The sequence below is a fragment of the Labrus bergylta genome, chromosome 8, assembly GCF_963930695.1.
Source record: "Labrus bergylta chromosome 8, fLabBer1.1, whole genome shotgun sequence".
Classification (NCBI taxonomy): Eukaryota; Metazoa; Chordata; class Actinopteri; order Labriformes; family Labridae; genus Labrus; species Labrus bergylta.
In genome coordinates, this window is record NC_089202.1 from 10,595,333 (window position 1) to 10,614,988 (window position 19,656).

General features: G+C 37.6%; 2 protein-coding genes across 5 annotated transcripts in view; both read left to right on the forward strand.

Annotated features, from left to right (window-relative positions):
* The window catches only part of aplp1 (amyloid beta (A4) precursor-like protein 1), a 38,193-nt gene extending 35,131 nt beyond the window's left edge, over positions 1–3,062 (forward strand). For 3 of the 4 annotated variants that reach the window (XM_020637382.3, XM_020637383.3, XM_020637380.3), the window contains exon 17: positions 117–3,062. In XM_020637382.3, the coding sequence (XP_020493038.1) occupies positions 117–218 (102 nt within the window). In that variant the 3' untranslated portion in view covers positions 219–3,062. The remainder of the gene's footprint in view (positions 1–116) is intronic. The other variant, XM_020637381.3, reaches the window with a different exon arrangement.
* A 4,730-nt stretch (positions 3,063–7,792) lies between these two features.
* On the forward strand, positions 7,793–17,200 carry zbtb32 (zinc finger and BTB domain containing 32). The gene is made up of 5 exons (XM_020637384.3): positions 7,793–8,234; positions 10,785–11,763; positions 12,652–12,740; positions 14,761–14,928; positions 15,567–17,200. The coding sequence occupies exons 2-5, from the start codon at positions 10,787–10,789 to the stop codon at positions 15,794–15,796; spliced, it is 1,464 nt and encodes a 487-aa protein (XP_020493040.2). The 5' UTR covers positions 7,793–8,234; positions 10,785–10,786; the 3' UTR covers positions 15,797–17,200.
* The last annotated feature ends 2,456 nt before the right edge of the window (positions 17,201–19,656 follow it).

The window sequence follows — 19,656 nt, forward strand, 5'->3', positions numbered from 1 at the left end:
ATCATATTGTTCAACCATTCATATCTGCCAGTCACTCCATATACATTTCACATTTAATAAACCTCACTCAGTTGAGTTGTTAGTGTGCAAAACTCTGAGCTTTTGTTTTTTCGCAGCAGGTTGACCCCATGCTGACACCTGAGGAACGACAGCTCAACAAAATGCAAAACCATGGCTATGAAAACCCCACCTACAAATTCTTTGAACAGATGAACTGAGGTACGGGGGCCGCCAACAAGTCATGCCTGACCACTTGTTATGTCCCCCCCTCCCTCCCTATCTCCCACTCTTCCTTCCTTACAGTGATGTCGCAGCTACACTCCCTTTGACAATGTGTTGCAAGCATAAAGTAACTGAATAGAAGGGGGTGCGTCCCAAACCCATTGTAAATGACCGACAAAAACCTATCATCATTACCAGAATGTGAATAATGAGATAAGATACACACACACATCACTTGTTGTAATCTAATACTGCTCTGGGATAAAGTCTGAGCATTGTTCTCTCCATTAGCCATGCTGCATTCTTTCATAAACCTAAAAAAAAACATCCCAGTGGCATGACTTGACCTGTTGCCCCTCACTGGAAACTGAAGCTGAACGGTGCATAATGCTTTATAGTATTTATTTTTCAGTAGCAGTTTATTTGCTGAAATTGAACCACAGTTAGATATACTGTATCTGTGTAGATGAGTGTGAGTGACAGCCTAGATACATTATTGTGTAAATCGCAAATAAAACCAACTCAGAGAGGAAGGGCAATTACCACGCTTATTTGCAGGCTAACCCTACCCCCCTGAGCTACTGTAACATCTGACAGCACCTCTGATATAAGAAATGAACATTAAGTGAAGACAGGGGTGAGTGAGACATTTCAGCGTCACTGAAGTTGTTTTCTGAGGGTACAAAAACCATGTTTTGACTTTTGCCCTCTATTTTGTCAAAACAAACCAAATATTCAATTTAGCATAACCAAGTCAGTGAATAAGTAAGTATCCTTTGTACTGGCACCTAAAGAACTGTAAAACAGAAAAATCAGAAGTCCGTTATTTTAATGGAAGCATGACAACTCGGTGTATGATGCTGCTGTATTTATTTGTGTTGTTTTTAGTCATTGCTTTTGAAGAGTCAGAAACGTCACCGTGCAAAAATGGACACTGTAAATAACGTAAGAAATACATACTACTAGATGTAGACATTTCTATGATTAATTTGCATCGATGTAATGGATTAAAACTTTTAAAAAAAAATAGTACATTGTGCTGTAACGAGAAGGAGAAACATTTTTCCTAACATGGCTGATTGAAAACGGACTGTTGTAAAAACCAGCACAAGACAATGACACAGTTACTTCTTTCTGAATGTATTTAAGGTAGACGTTGAGATTCCATCTTCTTTTAAGTAAACGCATCATCCCCCCTAGTAGAGCGAAGTAGTGAAGTCAGACACGTCCAGCAGATAGACTATATGCCTGATGCCCCTCTCATCTCTTCCCGTAGCAGCCCGTTTGTTTTACACGTGTGTCAGCTGTGTGTCAGCACAGAAGAGCTTCAACCATTAGGCATGTCATGTTGTACAGAGCAGGAAAGTGTAAAGAGGCCACAGCTATAGTCATGTGAAGTGTCAGTGTTGTGTAGTACATCCTAAAAACCGACCACACTCAGGCATGATAGTAGAAAAATTTGCTGTGAGTCTTTAAACCTGCAAGTTTGACACTTTTGGACTCAACAACATTGAATGTTAGTAATCTATAGATGCTTTATTTAAGTAACTAGCTTTTCACCGAATGACTCATTGTAGTTTGTCATATTTATGATCAACATAGTACCCTGTAAGTGAGAAGGGGATTGTCCCCTTTTTTCTGGCTGATTGTTTAACTGCTTAGTGTGTCAGGTTAATTCTGTCGGACCATCTCGGTAGAGGAAGGTCAGATTGTGGGATGTTGCTTTTTTGCTCATCAGTCTTTAACTGTATGCTATAATATAGATAATCCAAACCAAAATCAATTCTTTTTTTAAAAATGTCATACCGCTGGGAGTTTGCTTTAAAAGCCTGCGTTCATACATGGAGGAAAAAGTAATTTTTCTTAGGAGTTTTCTTTTTTCTTTCTAAAGTTTGCTTTATAATGAAGCAAAAAAAAAAAAAACTTTGACTATCAGAGTTATGATTTTTTTTGCATTAGTCTTCTGTTTCTCTGGTTAGGCAGGTGAATTGCCGGTTGCGCTTGTGTTAAGACGGGTGAAGAGAAGTCATAAGCCCTTGTATAATTTGTACAGCTACGTCAGTGAATGAAAACGTTGTATGTTCACAATTTAGGTCAGTTGATCTTGTAATGATACTACTGAAACCATAGATGAGAATAAGCTTGCCTGTGTTTCCCAAAACCACTGATGGTTTCCTACCAGCATTTAGCAGACGTAGAATGGTGTATACTGTAGTTACTCAAATCACATTTGTACGTAAGTCCTCTGTCAAATTCTAGACTTCTTTGTTGGTCTGTCCCCTTACTTCCCCCTGATGAAATATAAACAATGTTATTGAGATTTTAATTGCTGCATTATTGCCTTTTACAATGCTGTGTTTTGGATGTAATTATTCTGTATTTTTTATTTAAATGTAATAATCAGTTGGATCAAGGGTCAAGCGTTTCACCTGTAATGTAAATTTAGGGGCTTGTATGAGAACACACGTTTATAACATTCAGAAATGTGAATTAGAGACAGACATATGGCCTCTTCCTAATTGACAAGGAGTGGCACTAAGCACAAGTAGAAGCAAATGACTCAATTTGTGTACAGGTTGCTAAATGTTAGCCATTAATTGTGTCTGTCTGAATTAAATTAGACTGCATTGATTCTAGAGATGTTGATAGCATCACTGAGAGAGAGCTGTTCTTCATTTTCATTCAGACCTTTGACCAAAGACATGCTCCACCAATACGCAGACAGATTTAAATTTGGAGGGGGGAAAAAAAAAAAGTTATCTGTTGTGTTCCTGTAAATCTGAGAAATTAGAGCCGGTCAAGCTAATAAATAGTGTAATAAAAATGAATGACCCATTAAATGATGTCTCTATGCTCATTGAATCCCTTCTTCAAATCTTCAGATTTTCACTCTATATGATAAAGAGTGACGCTGTGTACACATGATTAGTAAACTTCATCCAGTCATCAGTCTCTCAAAGGCTACATGGAGGAGATGCATGGTGAAAGCTGAATCACCTTGTTAAGCCACAGTCAAGTGGGGGAAACCACAACCACAGTGGAAAATCAACTTTTTAATCACCTGTAACTCCAAAGTTTTTTCTTTAGAAAAGGAAACCTAAACTTTTTTTTTTTTTTTACCCCCAGGACAATAAAGATGAATCCAAAATGCCACAATAGGTTTAAATAAGTGCACAATGATGCATGTTAAAGTCTGTGATTCAAGTTGTAAAAACTTTTTTTTTTTGCAAGGAAAATAAAGGACTAAATGTAATGCATTCAATTGTTAAACTTCAGTAAGATAAACATCATCAATACATTGTGTAAGATAGGGTGTTTATAAAGTCCTCAAGCCACAGTGTTTTTTTCTGTGATTCTAAATTTGCATTTGACTTCCTATGTCAGGAGAGCTTCATGAATTATATTTCATATCACTAACAACATATTTCAAAGATTCTGTCTTAATATCCACGAGTTTGTTAACTGCAGTAAAGAAATGAAAATTAACACTAGATGACAACAGTGGTACCAAGAAAACCAACCAACACAGTACAGTACTTCAGAAAACAACAGATAATGAAGATGTTAATAACTGATTAGCTGATGAGTATTTGCCTCTTAATCTTATAGTGCAGTGAGTAATGATAAACTTGCTGTTCAGTGTGTGTTTGCTCAATTTATTTCTCATTGTGACATATATTTGCCTTAACCACACTATATATTGTACTCTATTCTGTTACACACACTATTACACATCAATTAAAATCTGAAGAGCTCCCTTGACAAGTTTCCCAAGCATTACCTGACTATCACAAGCGTGGGCAGGCCTCGCACTTCCTTTACACATGAATTACAAAGAAGTGTCAAGCCCCAGCCCCAAGCCCTTCACAGGTTCACGTCTTCCAAACCACAACAGTGACGGGTAGTCCTGTTTACCCAAATTACCGTGAAAAGGCTCTGTGGCTGTACAGTGACAGTTTGCCAATGATGCCTCTAGCGCACATCAGTCATCTTGTTAGCGGTTCCTCTGAAGCCGACTGTTCACATTAAGCCACTGTGGTGATGTGAGACGACTCATATTAACCAAGAGTTTTTGATCACATTGCAGTTTGAGTGTGCCTGTTGTTCAGCATGGGCTACACTTTGATTCATTCAGCAAAACATCAACATGTAACCCCCAAGTATGCAAAGATTGAAAACCTTTTGTAGAGAGATCAAAGGTGTTATCGCATGACACATGATGAAATATTAGTCACATCATATGAGGGGAGGGGGTGCTAAAGGTCGTACAAAAATGTGCATGCACAGTTAGACACCTCAGTGAGTCAGCATAGATGCAGGGGGTAGGGTGACTGGTGGTGATTGTTTAACTGACAGTGGGGGGATAGCGGGTGCTGAGGAATGCGGTGTAGGGGGGCTGACAGTCTTGTTATTACTGGAAGGTGAAGCCCTGTGCATCAGCTCTGTCTGTGTCCTTACCAGATAGCACTGATTGACATTTAAGTGTTGCTATAATGCTAATTTTTTCAGGGAGGAATATATGAGATCAGACTGTCCAGTGGTTTGAGTGATGCTTTACCATAACTGTTCAGTCAAAGGTATGTGTGATAGCCCTACGTGTCTTCCAACATGTACATAAACCCACACAGCTGGGTTATTATTACTGATTGTTACAAGAGCAAATGGTCAGTTGAAAAAGCAAAAACACTAAAAATGGAATTTGTAATAAAACAAAACAAAAATGTTGCTATAGTGCTCTTCTAATGCAACAACATGATAACTTGACATTTCAAACTGATATATGTACAATTGCAAGAAAACCACATTGTGTTTAACGCCTGAGAGGTGACAAATGTGAAGCACTTGTCATATAAAGGGCGTTAAAATGCAACACATTTGGAATGTAGTTGTCGGTGAGTGAAATCAAGTTACATTTCACTGCAACCTTTTGTGTCGTGTTAAAATCATAACATTTGTAATTTACCATTTTTCTCCTGTTAGAAGTTTCAACTGATGGCTGCAACTGGGGGTGTGCTAAACAGCCTCTAAAAGTGCTGTATCCTTTTCTTTGGTTGCAGAACGTAAGTTAAGAACAAACTGGTAACACTATCAGCTTCTTTGCTTTCAATAGTCATGACACGGAAACATCACCTCTAAGAAAAAATGGCACCGATATACTAACATGTGTTATTTATTTTAGATCATTTATTAAATGTGTAAATGTGTATCAACTTTCTTTGATACACACGTTTTCTTATATATTTTTTTCAGACAAAAGAAATCTTCGCCTTGGTCAATTTTCATTACTATAGTCAGATAAAAGTTAACCCTTAATATCTTGTTATCTGCATGACAGACCTGGTAAATCTAAATTTATTGTAAGGGGGGCAGGGAATGTCTGGGGCAGAGGTCCCTGTCTGCGTGACCTTCAGCTTCCACCTTCCAAAATATTTCTTGTGCATCACAGGGCAGGCAGGTTGGGAAAATGGAATCAACAACCGAAGAACCCATTCTCAGTAATAAGTCTGACTAACCATAGCTTACAGTAGATCAACCAAAACAAACCTTTCACTTCCAAGTATTTTGTATTAGTTCCTCCCCCATCTTATCTACAATTAAATGACATTCTTAATAAATACATGGTCTCAGATTAGTTTATTGCTAAATCTGCTGTTTTTTTACTAGCTTGACTACTTTTCAAAGATATATGAGCAGCTATGCTGACGACACTCAACTCTCTAAAACCTAAGGTGACCATTATTTCAAACTTTCAAATTGGGACACTTTAATTTGACCACACACCTACATGTATCAGTCCAAAGATTGGTGACCTGCACTCGTCACACATGGTGGAAGACAACGCTGCTCTCCTGAGCAGCCTGTTAAGTTGGTTGCGTCTGTTGTTTGCCTCATTTCAGTGGATGTATTACTGTATGGATGTATTATTGGATGATAACTTAGGCAAGCTAAGCAACAGACACAGATTGATTAACTCATGTACAGTAAAAGAAGTATTGAACTTTGACTAGAGTAGTATTAATGATGTTTCTCTTTTGGTTAAATCAGCAACAGCCTTGGCAAAGACATTGATTGACATGGACAAATCAGTGTTGCGAGCATGGTGTATTGTTTTGGTTGGTTAAAAGCAGTAAAGGGACTGTTCAGAACCGGGACATAGAGGCGGTCCTGGTCAAATCGTGACGAATGGTCATCGTAATGTAAACCTAACAACTGCTACATATGATTCAGGTATTAAAGTATTTATACATGGACGCCATTTAGCATTATTGACAGCAAACTGAATATATATATGAATATATATTTTAAAGTCTTGTGATTTATGATAGCCATTCAAACAAAAAAGAGTGTATTTCCAAATCTTTTAACACTTCCCACTGTAGCTCCTTTATTCATACCAGATGTGACTTCAAAGGAGCTAACACTCTCTTCTATTATTCAGACATACTGCCATCTGCTCTTTATATGAAAGTTACTGGCAACCATTGATCACAGCTGTTGAAAAGGAAAGTGCACAAAGCATTTTTGGCTAACTTTGACCGCTCATAGTTTTTGTTTCACTTTTTAAACAACAAATCTTTCTGCACATAAAGCATGTCTGACTGTGCTCAGATCTTCTTGTCACTCTTTTTGCAGGGAGGTTATCTTTGGATTTTCTGGTTCACCTCAAAGATACATGATTGTACACAGCATCTTTTAGTTCTCATTTTAAAGTGGCACTTATTGCAATTCTGGACAGAAGAACCTTATAATGACAGCTTCAGGTTAAGTCAAGTCAAATAAGTAAATACAGCAGACACAAAGAAACAATAAGACTACAAGTCCTGCTCCACTGTGGTTGTCAGATACAAGCTATTTTATTTGTCATTCTTGCTGTGCAAAGGTTAAAAACATGATTTCATGGTAGACAGGGGTCCACCGTCATACAAAATGTTTCTTCCTTAGAAACACAGTTAAATGACTTAAGCACAGCTGGCCATGTTTGTGAGAAAGTTCATCTGGACTTTTATCCTGTTGACAGATGAATTCATGTGACACTGATATAACATGATTGACTGCAATATCCACAGACAGGCAGAAGATTAAGGGATAATTCGGCTTTTCAGTCTAGGTGAGAAGGTAAAGTTAACGGTAAAAATGTTAACCTAAGAGGTTAAAATAAACGAAGGCCAAAAAACGTGAAACATCATTTTGAATTGTGTAAGTATTGTACAACAATTACAGAAGTGCTGATAAAAACAAATGTATATTCTTAACTACCGGTAATTACAATGAATCATTGAAAGGTCAAACAAAGGTCTCATAAAACAAAGTTGTCATAATGTACTCAGCCTTTAAGGTCTCCTAAACTGACCAGCTCTCTTCAGTTGGTCTATTTCTGTAGCTTTTAACACTATGGTTTGACATATCTGAAAGGGTAAAGCAGATATTTCTATATAAAGGGTGCAGGTTTCAGAGAAGTCTAGAACCACCGTCCTTTTGTCTGTATGTTTCCTGTTCCAGATAAGACTGTTTGAAGTGGTTTTTTTGTCTCTGCACAGAACCATCTCTTAATGTAGTGACCAGCATGTACAGGTACACTGAATCAGTATGGCACGCAAATATCCCACTGATAACCACTGTCCTCTTTTCTCTCCCTCTTTCTCAACACACACACACGCACACACACACACACACACACACACACACACACACACACACACACACACAAACACACACAAACACTGTACTCCACGCTTAAGGCTAAAATAAGTAACAAATAAAAAACTCAAAAGAACTGAATTACTAAGAGGAAAGTCAGCATATAGTACCATTAGCACTATAATCAATTCACCAATAAGAGCTCTCTAACCCTAAGAGAAAAGATGAAGAAGAGGGAGTGTCAAAACAAAGGAGGAAACCACTCTGTCCCTCACCAAAACCTGTAGCCAGACTGACATGTCACTTTGCTAGTCTCTTCACGGTCATGATGCAAGGCTGATCATCATTCTTCAGGGACGATATTCACTGAACAGGTAAGTGTCTCATTCACAAAGCTTGCTTAGTCTCTGGGGTTACCAAGACATGAAACCACAGACAAATACACTTTAGCATTGCTCACCTTTGATCTCCTGGGAACACAGCCTAGCATGCCGCTAGTGTTGCTTTCTAAGCCACAAAGTTCTGTCTTCTGACCCTAACATTGTGATCTTTGGGGAGGGTGTTCTGAACAACAATAGACAACTGCATATACTGTATGCATATCCTCTCTGTAAACTACAAGGAGCCTTAAGAGCTGTGAACTATGTCACTGCTCTGCAGGAGTGCAAGCATTAGAGCAGCATCAAGGGGAATTTTAGAATTGCATAACCCTTTTTTTTTTTTTCTTTTTTTTTTTTTTACAAAAACAGACTGGATCGTCAAGAAGAAAATGCATAATAAGATCAAATAAAATGCCTTACAAATATTGATTTGTTGGGGGGTAGTTTTAATCAAACTTTTAACAACATTTTTAACTATCAAGCTTATGTGTCACGCATCCCATCAGTGTGAGTATGGAAGAGCGGTAAAACTTAACCTGCCCTGTGCATCAGCTCTGTCTATGGCCTGATCAGTTAGTGATGAATGACATTTAAGTGTTGCTATAATTCTAATTATTATGGGAGGAAATAGGTGAGATCCGATCGGTCCAGTGGTTTGAGTGATAATTTACTATAACTGTGCAGACAAATGTATGTAAGATAGCCCTACGTGTCTACCAACATACGCATACATAAACTTGGTGCTCCACTAGCCACCCAAAAATATATAGATTGTGCAATATGTTCAAAATATATATAAATATAATTATACTTTTTTTTTATTATTACTAATAATTTAATTTATGGGAAAATTTTGTACAAAATTCTTATTGAACATATTGCACAAAAGTCTTTTCATTGAGCATAAAACAGTAATTTCTTTAGCTTAGAATTTTGTGACACTGGCCTAAGATTTATAATGTGAACCATCTATCTTTGTTTTAATATTTGAATTTATGTGACGCACCTTCAGCTTAAAGCAACTGATACAATAGTCCTCGAAACCTACACCGACAAATTTGCAGTGAACATTGTTTTCCTCAGTTTAAAAACTGTATCTCTCCTCAGAGGCTGAAGGGATGTTTAGAACTGTATGGGTCCCAGAATGACTTGGTTTATCGGGCAGCTCAATATAGCCGTCTCATGTCCATGAACGCAGACGATAGGCCATACTAAACTGATGCGTTTAATTCGAACAATATTTTTTCGGCCTGACCTCGACACTATTATCACATATTCATTTCTAAAAGAGGAGATAAATACTACATCTAAATTCTCTGTATGGCCCTTATCAAATACACTAAATCTAAGTAGACGTTCTACTTCTGATACAGACCCCGCTCGACGGCACTTTCATTTTCAGCATTACGTTCTTTCTTAGAGTCATGGCTCTTAAAGCAACTTCTGATATTGACTTGAAATAATTAAATGTATTCACGACAGAGAGAGAGCGAGAGAGAGAGAGAGAGAGAGAGAGACTTACAAGTTTTTCACAAATATGCGTGCACATCAAAAAAGAATTCCAGTAAAGAGGCAACAAAATGTCATTTCGTTTCACATCTACTTTCCATTTACAGTCACCATCAGACGACCGAATGGGGTTGCGATTGTGCAACAACAACAAAAAAGCCTCTGTAATGTCTCTCAATACTTGTAGCCTCTGCAGCAGCAATCGACTACACACTGTATGATCATTGAAGTTGATTAGAGACTCTGACTGTGTGAAGATGACAACTTCAGACTTCCTATAGTTTCGACAGACACAACATTCTCATCCATGAATTTGACATTTTAGATGAAGAATGCCAAAATATTGGTGACATACTTACAGTAAATATTTACATATTCCACCCCTTCAGTTTGATGTTTATTGTATCCAAATATGGTCTCATTGTTTTTGATGTTGAAACTTTACTCATGTTTACTCCGGTGTACAGTCATTAGTCATGGTTTCGTATACTGGTAGGGCTTTGTGGCTTTACAGAGTGTATGTCAGTGCTGAATATCAAAGCTTATACAAAACTGAGTACATTTCCACACATTAACCAGACATTCAGACATGATATCAGAAACAGTTGTGATTGAGAAAGTGTTCCTTTTTTTTTTGAAGCTTGAATTCTTGTTATTAAGATAAAAGTATTTACTTGATTAGCTTTCAGATAAAAATAATCATGAAATCTCTTATGGGTGAAAAATCCAGTTTCTAGTTACACCAACCTGTCACAATTTGAACTAATTAAATCTTGGGTGCCTTCTGCCCCCTCAACTCTCACTATAGGTAATGTTGTCTGGAAACAATGGAAAAACTGTATAAACCACAGAAAAACTTCCCTGCTGCTGATTTGCAAAGTGATTTTCCTTTGTGAAGTTTAACATTTCTAAAAATGTCAAATACCTGAACATTTTATTCAAACAGAGTGTGTGGGCATAATCTGACAGGATCTCTCTATTTGTTTCTTTGACATTGTCTTATTCAACTTTTTACACGTTTTCTATCAACTCTAGAAATGATCCGAATCAGCAACCCCCAATACTTCCATTTCCTTGAGCAGGCAGATTACCTTCGTCGCTCAGGGTTGCTCTGTGACGCCATCATCTCAGTGAAGAGTCAAACTTTCCGAGCTCATCGGCTGGTACTGGCCTGCGCTAGCAGAAAACTAGCGCAGCAGCTAGCCCAGGGAGTCACAGACAACCCAGTCCACTGCACCCTGGAGTATTTCTCACCCCACACCTTCCAGCAGGTTCTGGACTTCACCTACACACAGACTTTGGAGGTTTCCGTGGAGGACCTGCACCTACTGCTCAGGGCTGCTCAGCTGCTGGAGATGCAGCTGCTGGAGGATCAGTGCCGGAAGCAGCTGTACAATCTCCACTGCAGAGCCAGAAGTCAAGAAATTACAGATGTTAAAGAACAAGAAGAAAATGAAGAAAATGAAGAGGATCAAAAGCCAAAACGAAGCCAAGTTTATGAGGAGAGACTCAGACAGAAATCTTCCCCTGTGGAGGAGGAAGGCTGCGACATCATCACAGAAAACAGTACACTTTCGGATCCTGCTAAGAACCACAACTGTCCCCAATCCCAAATAAAGAAGCCCAAAGTGTCCCCTGTTTCCTACAATAAAGACAGTGTCATTACCAGACCTGCCACCAGCAGCTCCTCCTTCTCTTCCCCCTGGATTCTACCAGCAAACTTGTGGAGCTCTATGAGCACCCTGAGGCGCATAGCAGAGTACTCAAACTTAGTTGCAGCTCACCCTCTTCAGCCCCAAAGCCAGTTCTCCCTCTCCACTCCCCACATATTCCCTTTATTTGACCCCCATTATCAGAGCTCCATAGTGGGCTACTCAGCCTTTCATCCCCAATACACACAAAACTTTTACCCTGGGTCTAAAGAGACAGGAGACATCATCAAACAAGGAGTGTTAAAAAGGAAAAGACTGAGACAGAGAGCATTCACAGGGAGTGTTCAAACCAGCAACATGAGGTAAGGCTCTCAGACATGTTCATGGAAACATCTTCTTATTTTTCTCTTTTTAATTTTTCTCCCTGTATTTTCCTCTTACAGAGTTATTTAGAATCCCCTAATCTGCTCAATTGTTCCCTTGCGACAGCTACTGTACCTGACTCACTGCTTTTTGGGTAGATGTGTGTGTTCGAGCCTCTTGCACTTTCCAACTAGAGCAGTTTCACCTGTTAACCCTTCCCTGCTAATCCTAGTCTCACAAAAGACACATCATTTTATACTCCATGAATTATGTTCTGAGTTATTTCTGTTGGATTACTACACTCCAGACTTTGATTTAATTCTGAATGACTTAACTACTCTACGTGTGTCATAGTGTAAAACCCTCTTGACTTTTGTTTTGGGTTGATTTATGTCTTTTTTTTGTGTCAATGCAAATTGTACAGTGTTCCACGCATAGTAAACCAAACAGTGTATAAAGGGGAGCCCCCTAAATTTCTCCCCTCCTTTGCAGATTTGAAGATTTTACACCCACTGAAACACAGTTTCAGAGTTTCAGATCGACCTCTTATACACTAGAAAGAAATTATTGAAAACATTCAAGTGTCCTGGAAAAAATAGCTTCCATCTTTGTCATTTAATTATCCTTTACATTCTCCTTTTACATTACATTTATGTGAAATAAGCTTTTACCCTAAATGAGCTACATAATGTCTTGACGTTGGAGACTGAGAGGAACAAAGTTGCCTGTTTAGGGCCCTATTCTGTGATAACACAAAATGCTTCCGTGAGTCTTCTACATGGCGCATATTTCTCTATTGATGTATCTTTTTGGAGCGACATTCTGAGGGTTGAAGGTACAAGTCGTGTCAGTTTTTTGCAACCGCATCATAAAATGTTTCTCTGCAGTATTCAGGAGGAACCCAAAGCCAGCCCAGAGAGAGACTCCCAACACTGCAGAAAAAGCCTCACTGTTGATCCAGCCTCCACCCGATCAGGTAAGAATATGATTGTGACAAATGTAAAAGAAAAAAAAACACATTGAACACACTATTCTGAAATTCTACAAATCACATCATTATTCATATATAGCTAGAAGAAAGTGTTACTTATGTGGTGTAGAACTGACATGGTAAAACAGTTTAACATGGTAGTAAGATGTTCATGCCGTGACCCCTAACCTTGGCAGGCTCATACATTTTAGACTCATATACTCATAATGCTGCTACATACATTTAGCTACGCAATGGAAAGTGATAAAGATGTCTGTGGTTTTGAGAGCCCCGGTGCAGCAGGAGCAGTAGTGTGGTTAGATACAGCGAGATACATGCTTTACAGTATTTACTGCATCGCAACAGTGGTTTTTCCTGAACCAAACGCAAACATGTTCTTCTTTTTTACTCTACAAAATATGAATAGAAGATGGCAATAACACAAAAAAACAGCAAAATTAACGGTCTGAGTTTGTGTGTGTTTGTGTGTGTTTGCATATGCATGTGTGTAGGAATATGCAAATACGAATGTGATAGCTGACTCTGCTGACTGTGCAATCTAGCTGATGAACAAGGTTTTATCTGATGGTTAATATCTTTGCTCAATGGAACATTATGTTCTTGCTCCAACAGATAAGGCTGATCTGCTCTACACTCGATTTGCGTGTAGGTTGCACTCTACTAACTTAGATCTCTGATTACATAATAATACTACACTAGCACTTACTGAAACTGATATAAAGTTACGTAAAAAAATGTATAAAGCACATAAACTAAAAAGTATATAAATACATTCCAGCTCCTGTCTTTCCTGCTGCTATGAAAAGTCTTATTATGATCCTATGCTATGTTTTTCTCTTACCATGAAAGTAAATGTGTGTAAATCAGGCTAAAGAAAAAAATAAAACATCATCTTTGTAGGACTTTAGGGCTTGTAAAGTGAAAGCTGAAGAAGAATATTGGACAGGAAACGTGATAATGGTGACAGGTTGTGTGAAGAGTGGTGAATCTTCAATTGTTGTGGTTTGAGCTTGTTCTCTTAGTTTCCCCTACTTCAGACCCATCCTCTTGTTTCAGCATCCTGTCTACACTATAAGGCCCCCAGAGTTTTCACTTTAGAAACTCAAAAAAACTATCAGGTCAGAAAGCCTTAACTGTTGCTCAGTTAACCTCAAAATCACACCTTTGTAATTGTAAGAAGAATCGTACCATATGCAGCTGCAGAGGAGACGCATGCAGTGTGACAGGGAAAGAAGAAAAAAATAACTTGTTTGGTGGAACAGGATGCTGACCAAAACTAACTTGTGCATTTAAAAGTGATTCAACTACTTATATTTGACTTATATAGTAATCAAACATAATAATAATCGCTTGGATAAATTGCCTTGCAAAGGGACCCAAGGATGCTTACTCTTTACGTTTCATAATCCTCAGTCATTTCTAATATCGCCTTTAGATGAAAAAAGAAAAAAAACACTGTATCATTTTGGTTTCCTTTGATAATTTATTTTTCTAGCAGATTTAATTTTCTCGTAATAATCAGGGAATGTATTGATTTATACAATTTTAGAGAACAGTGAAAATTGCAGCGCCTTAAGAGACTTAATACTGATACTGTTCAGCTAGCAGATTGCTTATAATTTTATTGCTGAAATAAACTTCGGGGATATTCCATTTGATTCAAAACTGACAAGTAGAAGATCGTCACACTGGAGAAGCTAATAGATGTAAACTTCATATCCATTTTGAAATAACTTACCATGATGGCTCTTTAAATTAATTTAGAAACTGGTGTCCTTTGAGGCCTGCGGATTAAATTGCTCTTTATTTGAAAAATGAAACTACATATCCACACATAATAAATGAAAGAAAAGCATAAATAAATAGATGTTCACTGTTACCTGTTTCAGGAATTGTAACACATTACCAGGTACAATTTTTTGTGAAAATCCAGGCCACAGAGCATTGCAGGCCCACCACAATGTTCACACATTCATGTATTATTGTCATGTTGTTGTTTGCACAGGTGAGGCCTGCACAGGGAGTCGGTTATGTGGAAAAACACACGTTGTGCAACATGAACCCAAATCCCATCGACAGGAGCAAAGAGGAGAAAAACCGTACCAGTGCCAACTCTGTCCTAAGACGTTCAGTCTGAAACATCAACTGGACACACACCATCGAGTTCACACAGGTAGGAAAGTTGGTTAATCTGCTTAGTGCTTTGTGAGTCCTTGAACTCAGGATGTTCACATTCATAGATTTTTCTATAAAAAACATCCTACAATTCAGCTCTGAGACTCATGGTGCTGCTGAGTGCTTCTGTAGATATTAAATATGTCTAAAACGTAGGTCTGTGCCTGCTCACAATAATGTCTTTGTTTTATACTGTGAGCCATCAGAGCAAAAACTACAAACAATCTCCAAGGAAACTTTGAATAAGTACATTCATTATATTTGTCCAAAATGTAGTAAATAAGTGAAGTCAGATTAACAAGGCTATCTCAGAAAAAAGTGTTCCTATACAATGCATCCAATAGATAAAGTTAGAAGGACTAGTTAGCATTTAAGCCTTGTTGCAAAAATCTGAAAAATTAGAGTGAGGTTCACTGTTAACATAGTGAGATAAGTTACAGACAAAACAGGGGGTTTGAGACTCCTTCTGTTTTTTTTTTTTGGTTTTTTTTATTACCAAGTTAACAAACGTTACTACACCTGGAATGTACAAACTTTAAACCCTAAAAGCTATAAAGCAAAATCTCAGATGTTATTCCCTTGCTCCTCCTTCCTCCATTTCCTGTTCCACTTCTTCTCTCTTCTCTTTACTTCTAGGAGAGAAACCGTTCGAGTGCCGTCTCTGTGGTCAGCGCTCACGGGACTACTCAGCCATGATCAAGCACCTGCGGACTCATGGCGGCGCAGCGCCCTACCAGTGCACCGTGTGCATGGAGTTCTGCAGTAGCCTGGTGGCAATGCAGAGACACGTCAAAGGTCACGCAGTGCAAGACTTCCCCCCTGACTGGAGCATCAGCAGCACCTACATGTACACGTCACACATCTGAACCTCACAGCAAAGACACTCCTGGCTAAGATAAATCTCTTGTGGTTTAGCTTTACGTTTGTTACTTTCATGTGTTGTTAACATTATAGATACGAGATATACTGAAGGATAAATCCCTGACTCAACTTGCAAAGCACCTTTCATACGAACATGCAGCCCAAAGTGCTCCAGATACAAACAGACAGTAAATGAGAACAGCAATTGACATTGGCAACAGTTAAAGCATGTAAAAATGTTCGAAATTAAAGAATAAAATGGCAAATAAAGTCGGATGGTCCATATTAACGGCAGGGAAAAAAGTAAAAACGTGCCAAAAACATGGATCAAAACTTTAATATTGCTTCTAACATTAATTGGAGCTGTATACATTTTCTACTAACACTTAGATTGCGCTGGTTTCACAACCCCAACAATAGACTTATTTATTTCAGTTGTGTGTTTGAAAGTCATTCAATTGTTTAACATTTCACATCGAGGCATGTTAAAGCATTGAACATAAAAAGTTGATGTGCACTGAAAAACATGAATCTCCTTACTTTCATAGTTATTGGATCATTGTGCAAGCTCAGTAGTTCTAACCTAGGTTTATAGCACCCTCCTGAGGGCGACTGGTGTATTTATTTCTGCAGTAGGGCACACAAATGAATATCCATGACAAAATGGGAGCAGGGGCTGAGGTAATACAGGTGCAGGCATACAAAGTATTTTTTTTGTTTTTATTCATGGAACATATAAACAGTTTTGTGTATTGTGAGATGACTCTGTCTGAATCTGTCAAAAAACATCTTGTGTCAGATTTGTCATCGATTGTCACTATTTATATCCCTACTGAATTAAAATTCAAGCATATCCATTTGAGCCTTTTTAAGCAGTGACTTTATTCAACTCCATTATTGAGAGTAATGCAGGAAGAATGTTATCCAGAGTACGTCAACACAACCTTGAACCTACATACCATGCAGCATTCTAACATGAAAAAGTTTAAGGAAGACTGTAATGGGAGACGAAAAGGTCACTCAGCAGCTCTATTAATAACAAAGCTTATGCAGGAAACATGACAGTGTGGATATTCTGTAATGTCAGAAAGTGTGAAGTTAGAATTTATGAGGGGCCTTACAAGACAAAATTAATTCTGGCCCTCTCCCACACATAAATATCTGTAAGAGATGTATGTATGAATGTATTGTGTGGGTTTATGCATGTGAATTGATTACATAGGCAGAGCTTTTTTAACTTAATAGCACTTAAAGATTGTGTTTATTTGTGAAACATTATTAAATGTTTTTGTGGTATAAAATAAATATTTCTCTTTTCTTTCATTTAAAGACTCAAATGGGTCATATCATATTTAATGATGGCATGTGTATAGAATAACAGACAATCCAATAAACTATAGCTTACATAACACAGTTGTCCTGGTGATTCTTTGTAAGTTTTGAATTTAAAAAAAAAACTTATAGAAGTTAAAGTAAGTGCTTCAGGATTGGAGGGGAAATAAAACAGTGGTGTCCCATGGAAGTCTGGGCCACATGAAGCGATAACACTCTACCCTATCCACGCTCTCAAGGGTGGATAGGGTTTTACTGATGAAATTATATCTACCCTAACAGATGTGTAATAAGAGAGTGTGTTTTAAAATATCTTAATTACTGAATTTCAGATAAAAACACACCAAAAACACTCTTAAAATAGGACATTCTGTATTTTTTTCTCCTCCCCTTTGACATTCAAAATCAGCGATACACCATCTGTGTCAGCAAAGTAAAGCCTCAGGCCAACCAAAAAAAATTATTTTCAGGGCAATAATACGTTTATTTGTTGTTGTTTTAAGGATTTTAATTTTTTTGTATTTAGGATATATTTATGAGTTCTGAAGCAATGGGACCAACATATTTATGTCAATTTAATTACCTTATTAATTTTTTTTTTTTTTTTTATTAATAACTTTTGACTTTTGCAATCTCTTAAAAGTCAAATGAGGCCAGAAAATATTTCATTTATAGTGCAGATCATTCTGAAGGTTGCTACTGTGACACATTCTGTTAAATCCAAACACTTTGTTATTATATTTAGCACACTGAAGAGTTTGTCATGTACAGCTTAGCTTGTGGACTGAATAAGAAAAAAAACAAGTACTTTTAGTATAAAAGGGGTACGGATTGGTTTGTTGTCTCTGACATAATCTGTTGTTTGTTTGTAAATGTATGCATGGGCTGAGTTGACTAAGGAACCGAATCACCCTCTGGGATAAATCAAGTTTTCTAAGTCTAAGTATAAGTCTAAGTAATCACAGCCTTATAGCAAAAGTTTCACATTTTCCTACTCCGGTGACAGGAAACTCAGCAAATGAGCAGTTCAACAAGTTCTGAAACAACAGTCTAATTCTTTGCCATTACATATACTGGAATACTGGAATGAGTTGGATGAACGGCATGTAAAGATCTCACATACCTTCACACTAATCAAATGAATAGAACTGATACAGCGCAAGCTAGAAGTTTTCCAATATCGGTATTAAATAAAGTAATAAAAACAATCACAAAATGAGACATTTCTAATCAGTTCTTATCCTTCTGGGATTTAAAGTCAGTAATGTACACTATAAGTCAGCTCATTTGATTTACCTCTATGCCGATGTGTTTCACCAAATTGTCCTTCTTAAAAAAAACATTATATTATAACAAAAAAATCACAGTAGTCTAAAACTGGTGCAAGTCGGAGAGATATATATGTATTTTTTTATTTAGTTCAAGGTAGAAGTTACAAACTTCTGAAGCAATGTAGCCAAATTATTTTTTGCATATCGCGGTGAGGGCTGCTACGTAGATGATGTATTCTTTGAAATCCACAACACCATCCTTGTTGAGATCCAGCGAGTTGAAGAACTCGCATACTTCATGTTGGCATCTACACTAATAGATTAAAAAATGGAGAGTTGTTTTTAGAGGGTGGATCAAATATATCATGTCAAAGAGATATGGACACTGTATTGTGGTAACACTATATTTACCTCTGCTGTAGGCATTTCATTATGGAGCAGCTCTTCAAGTTCTGCTCTCGTCAAAGTTTTATTATCACCGTCTTTCCCAGCATACCTGTCAAAGGTATCTATGAGGAGTCCCATCGCCAAACAGAGAGGAGATGTCATGGTAGCTGAAACAAGAACCTTTTGGTTTAGTCCAGAGCATTTATTATACAATGACATGGCAAATATATTTTTTTTACTTGTGTTTATGAACAGAACTGATAATTTTATATTCAGTGCAATCTGAAAATATATCCCCCCCAGTCATGCTTGATTTTCTCATTGTGATCCTTTCTCTGTCCTCTGGGGGAAATTCTATATTACTACTTTTTAAATAACAAACACGATCAAGTATTGATGATACACCGGCAACGCAAACAGGACATGTTTGATGTTTCCTACATGGATTGGCTTTGCACTGTCATAAGGCAAGTTGGGGTTAACATTTACCAGAACCCAGTTTACGACTTTTACTTACATAAAAAATCCAAATGATAATGGTCACAGTCTCACAATTTTAATATTTATTGATGTGGCTAAACTATTTAGAAACAGCATTTAACCCTTCACACAAAGAAAATGCAAAAGCTCATCATGACTCTCAAGCCATATCACCTGACTGCACATGATGAGTCAATTTAAAATATTAAATTCTTTTTTTAAAAACAAAAGTATTTTAAGAACATATCGCCACTTACCACCAAGACTGTTTGACAAGTTCTGTAGGTTGAGCGAGAGGAAGAGAGGAATTTGAATGGAGCATGCACACAAACCCATTTATAGTGTGACAAACCCTAGAACCCCTCCCGTTTTTGTCTTCATTTTTCTCCTCAGAC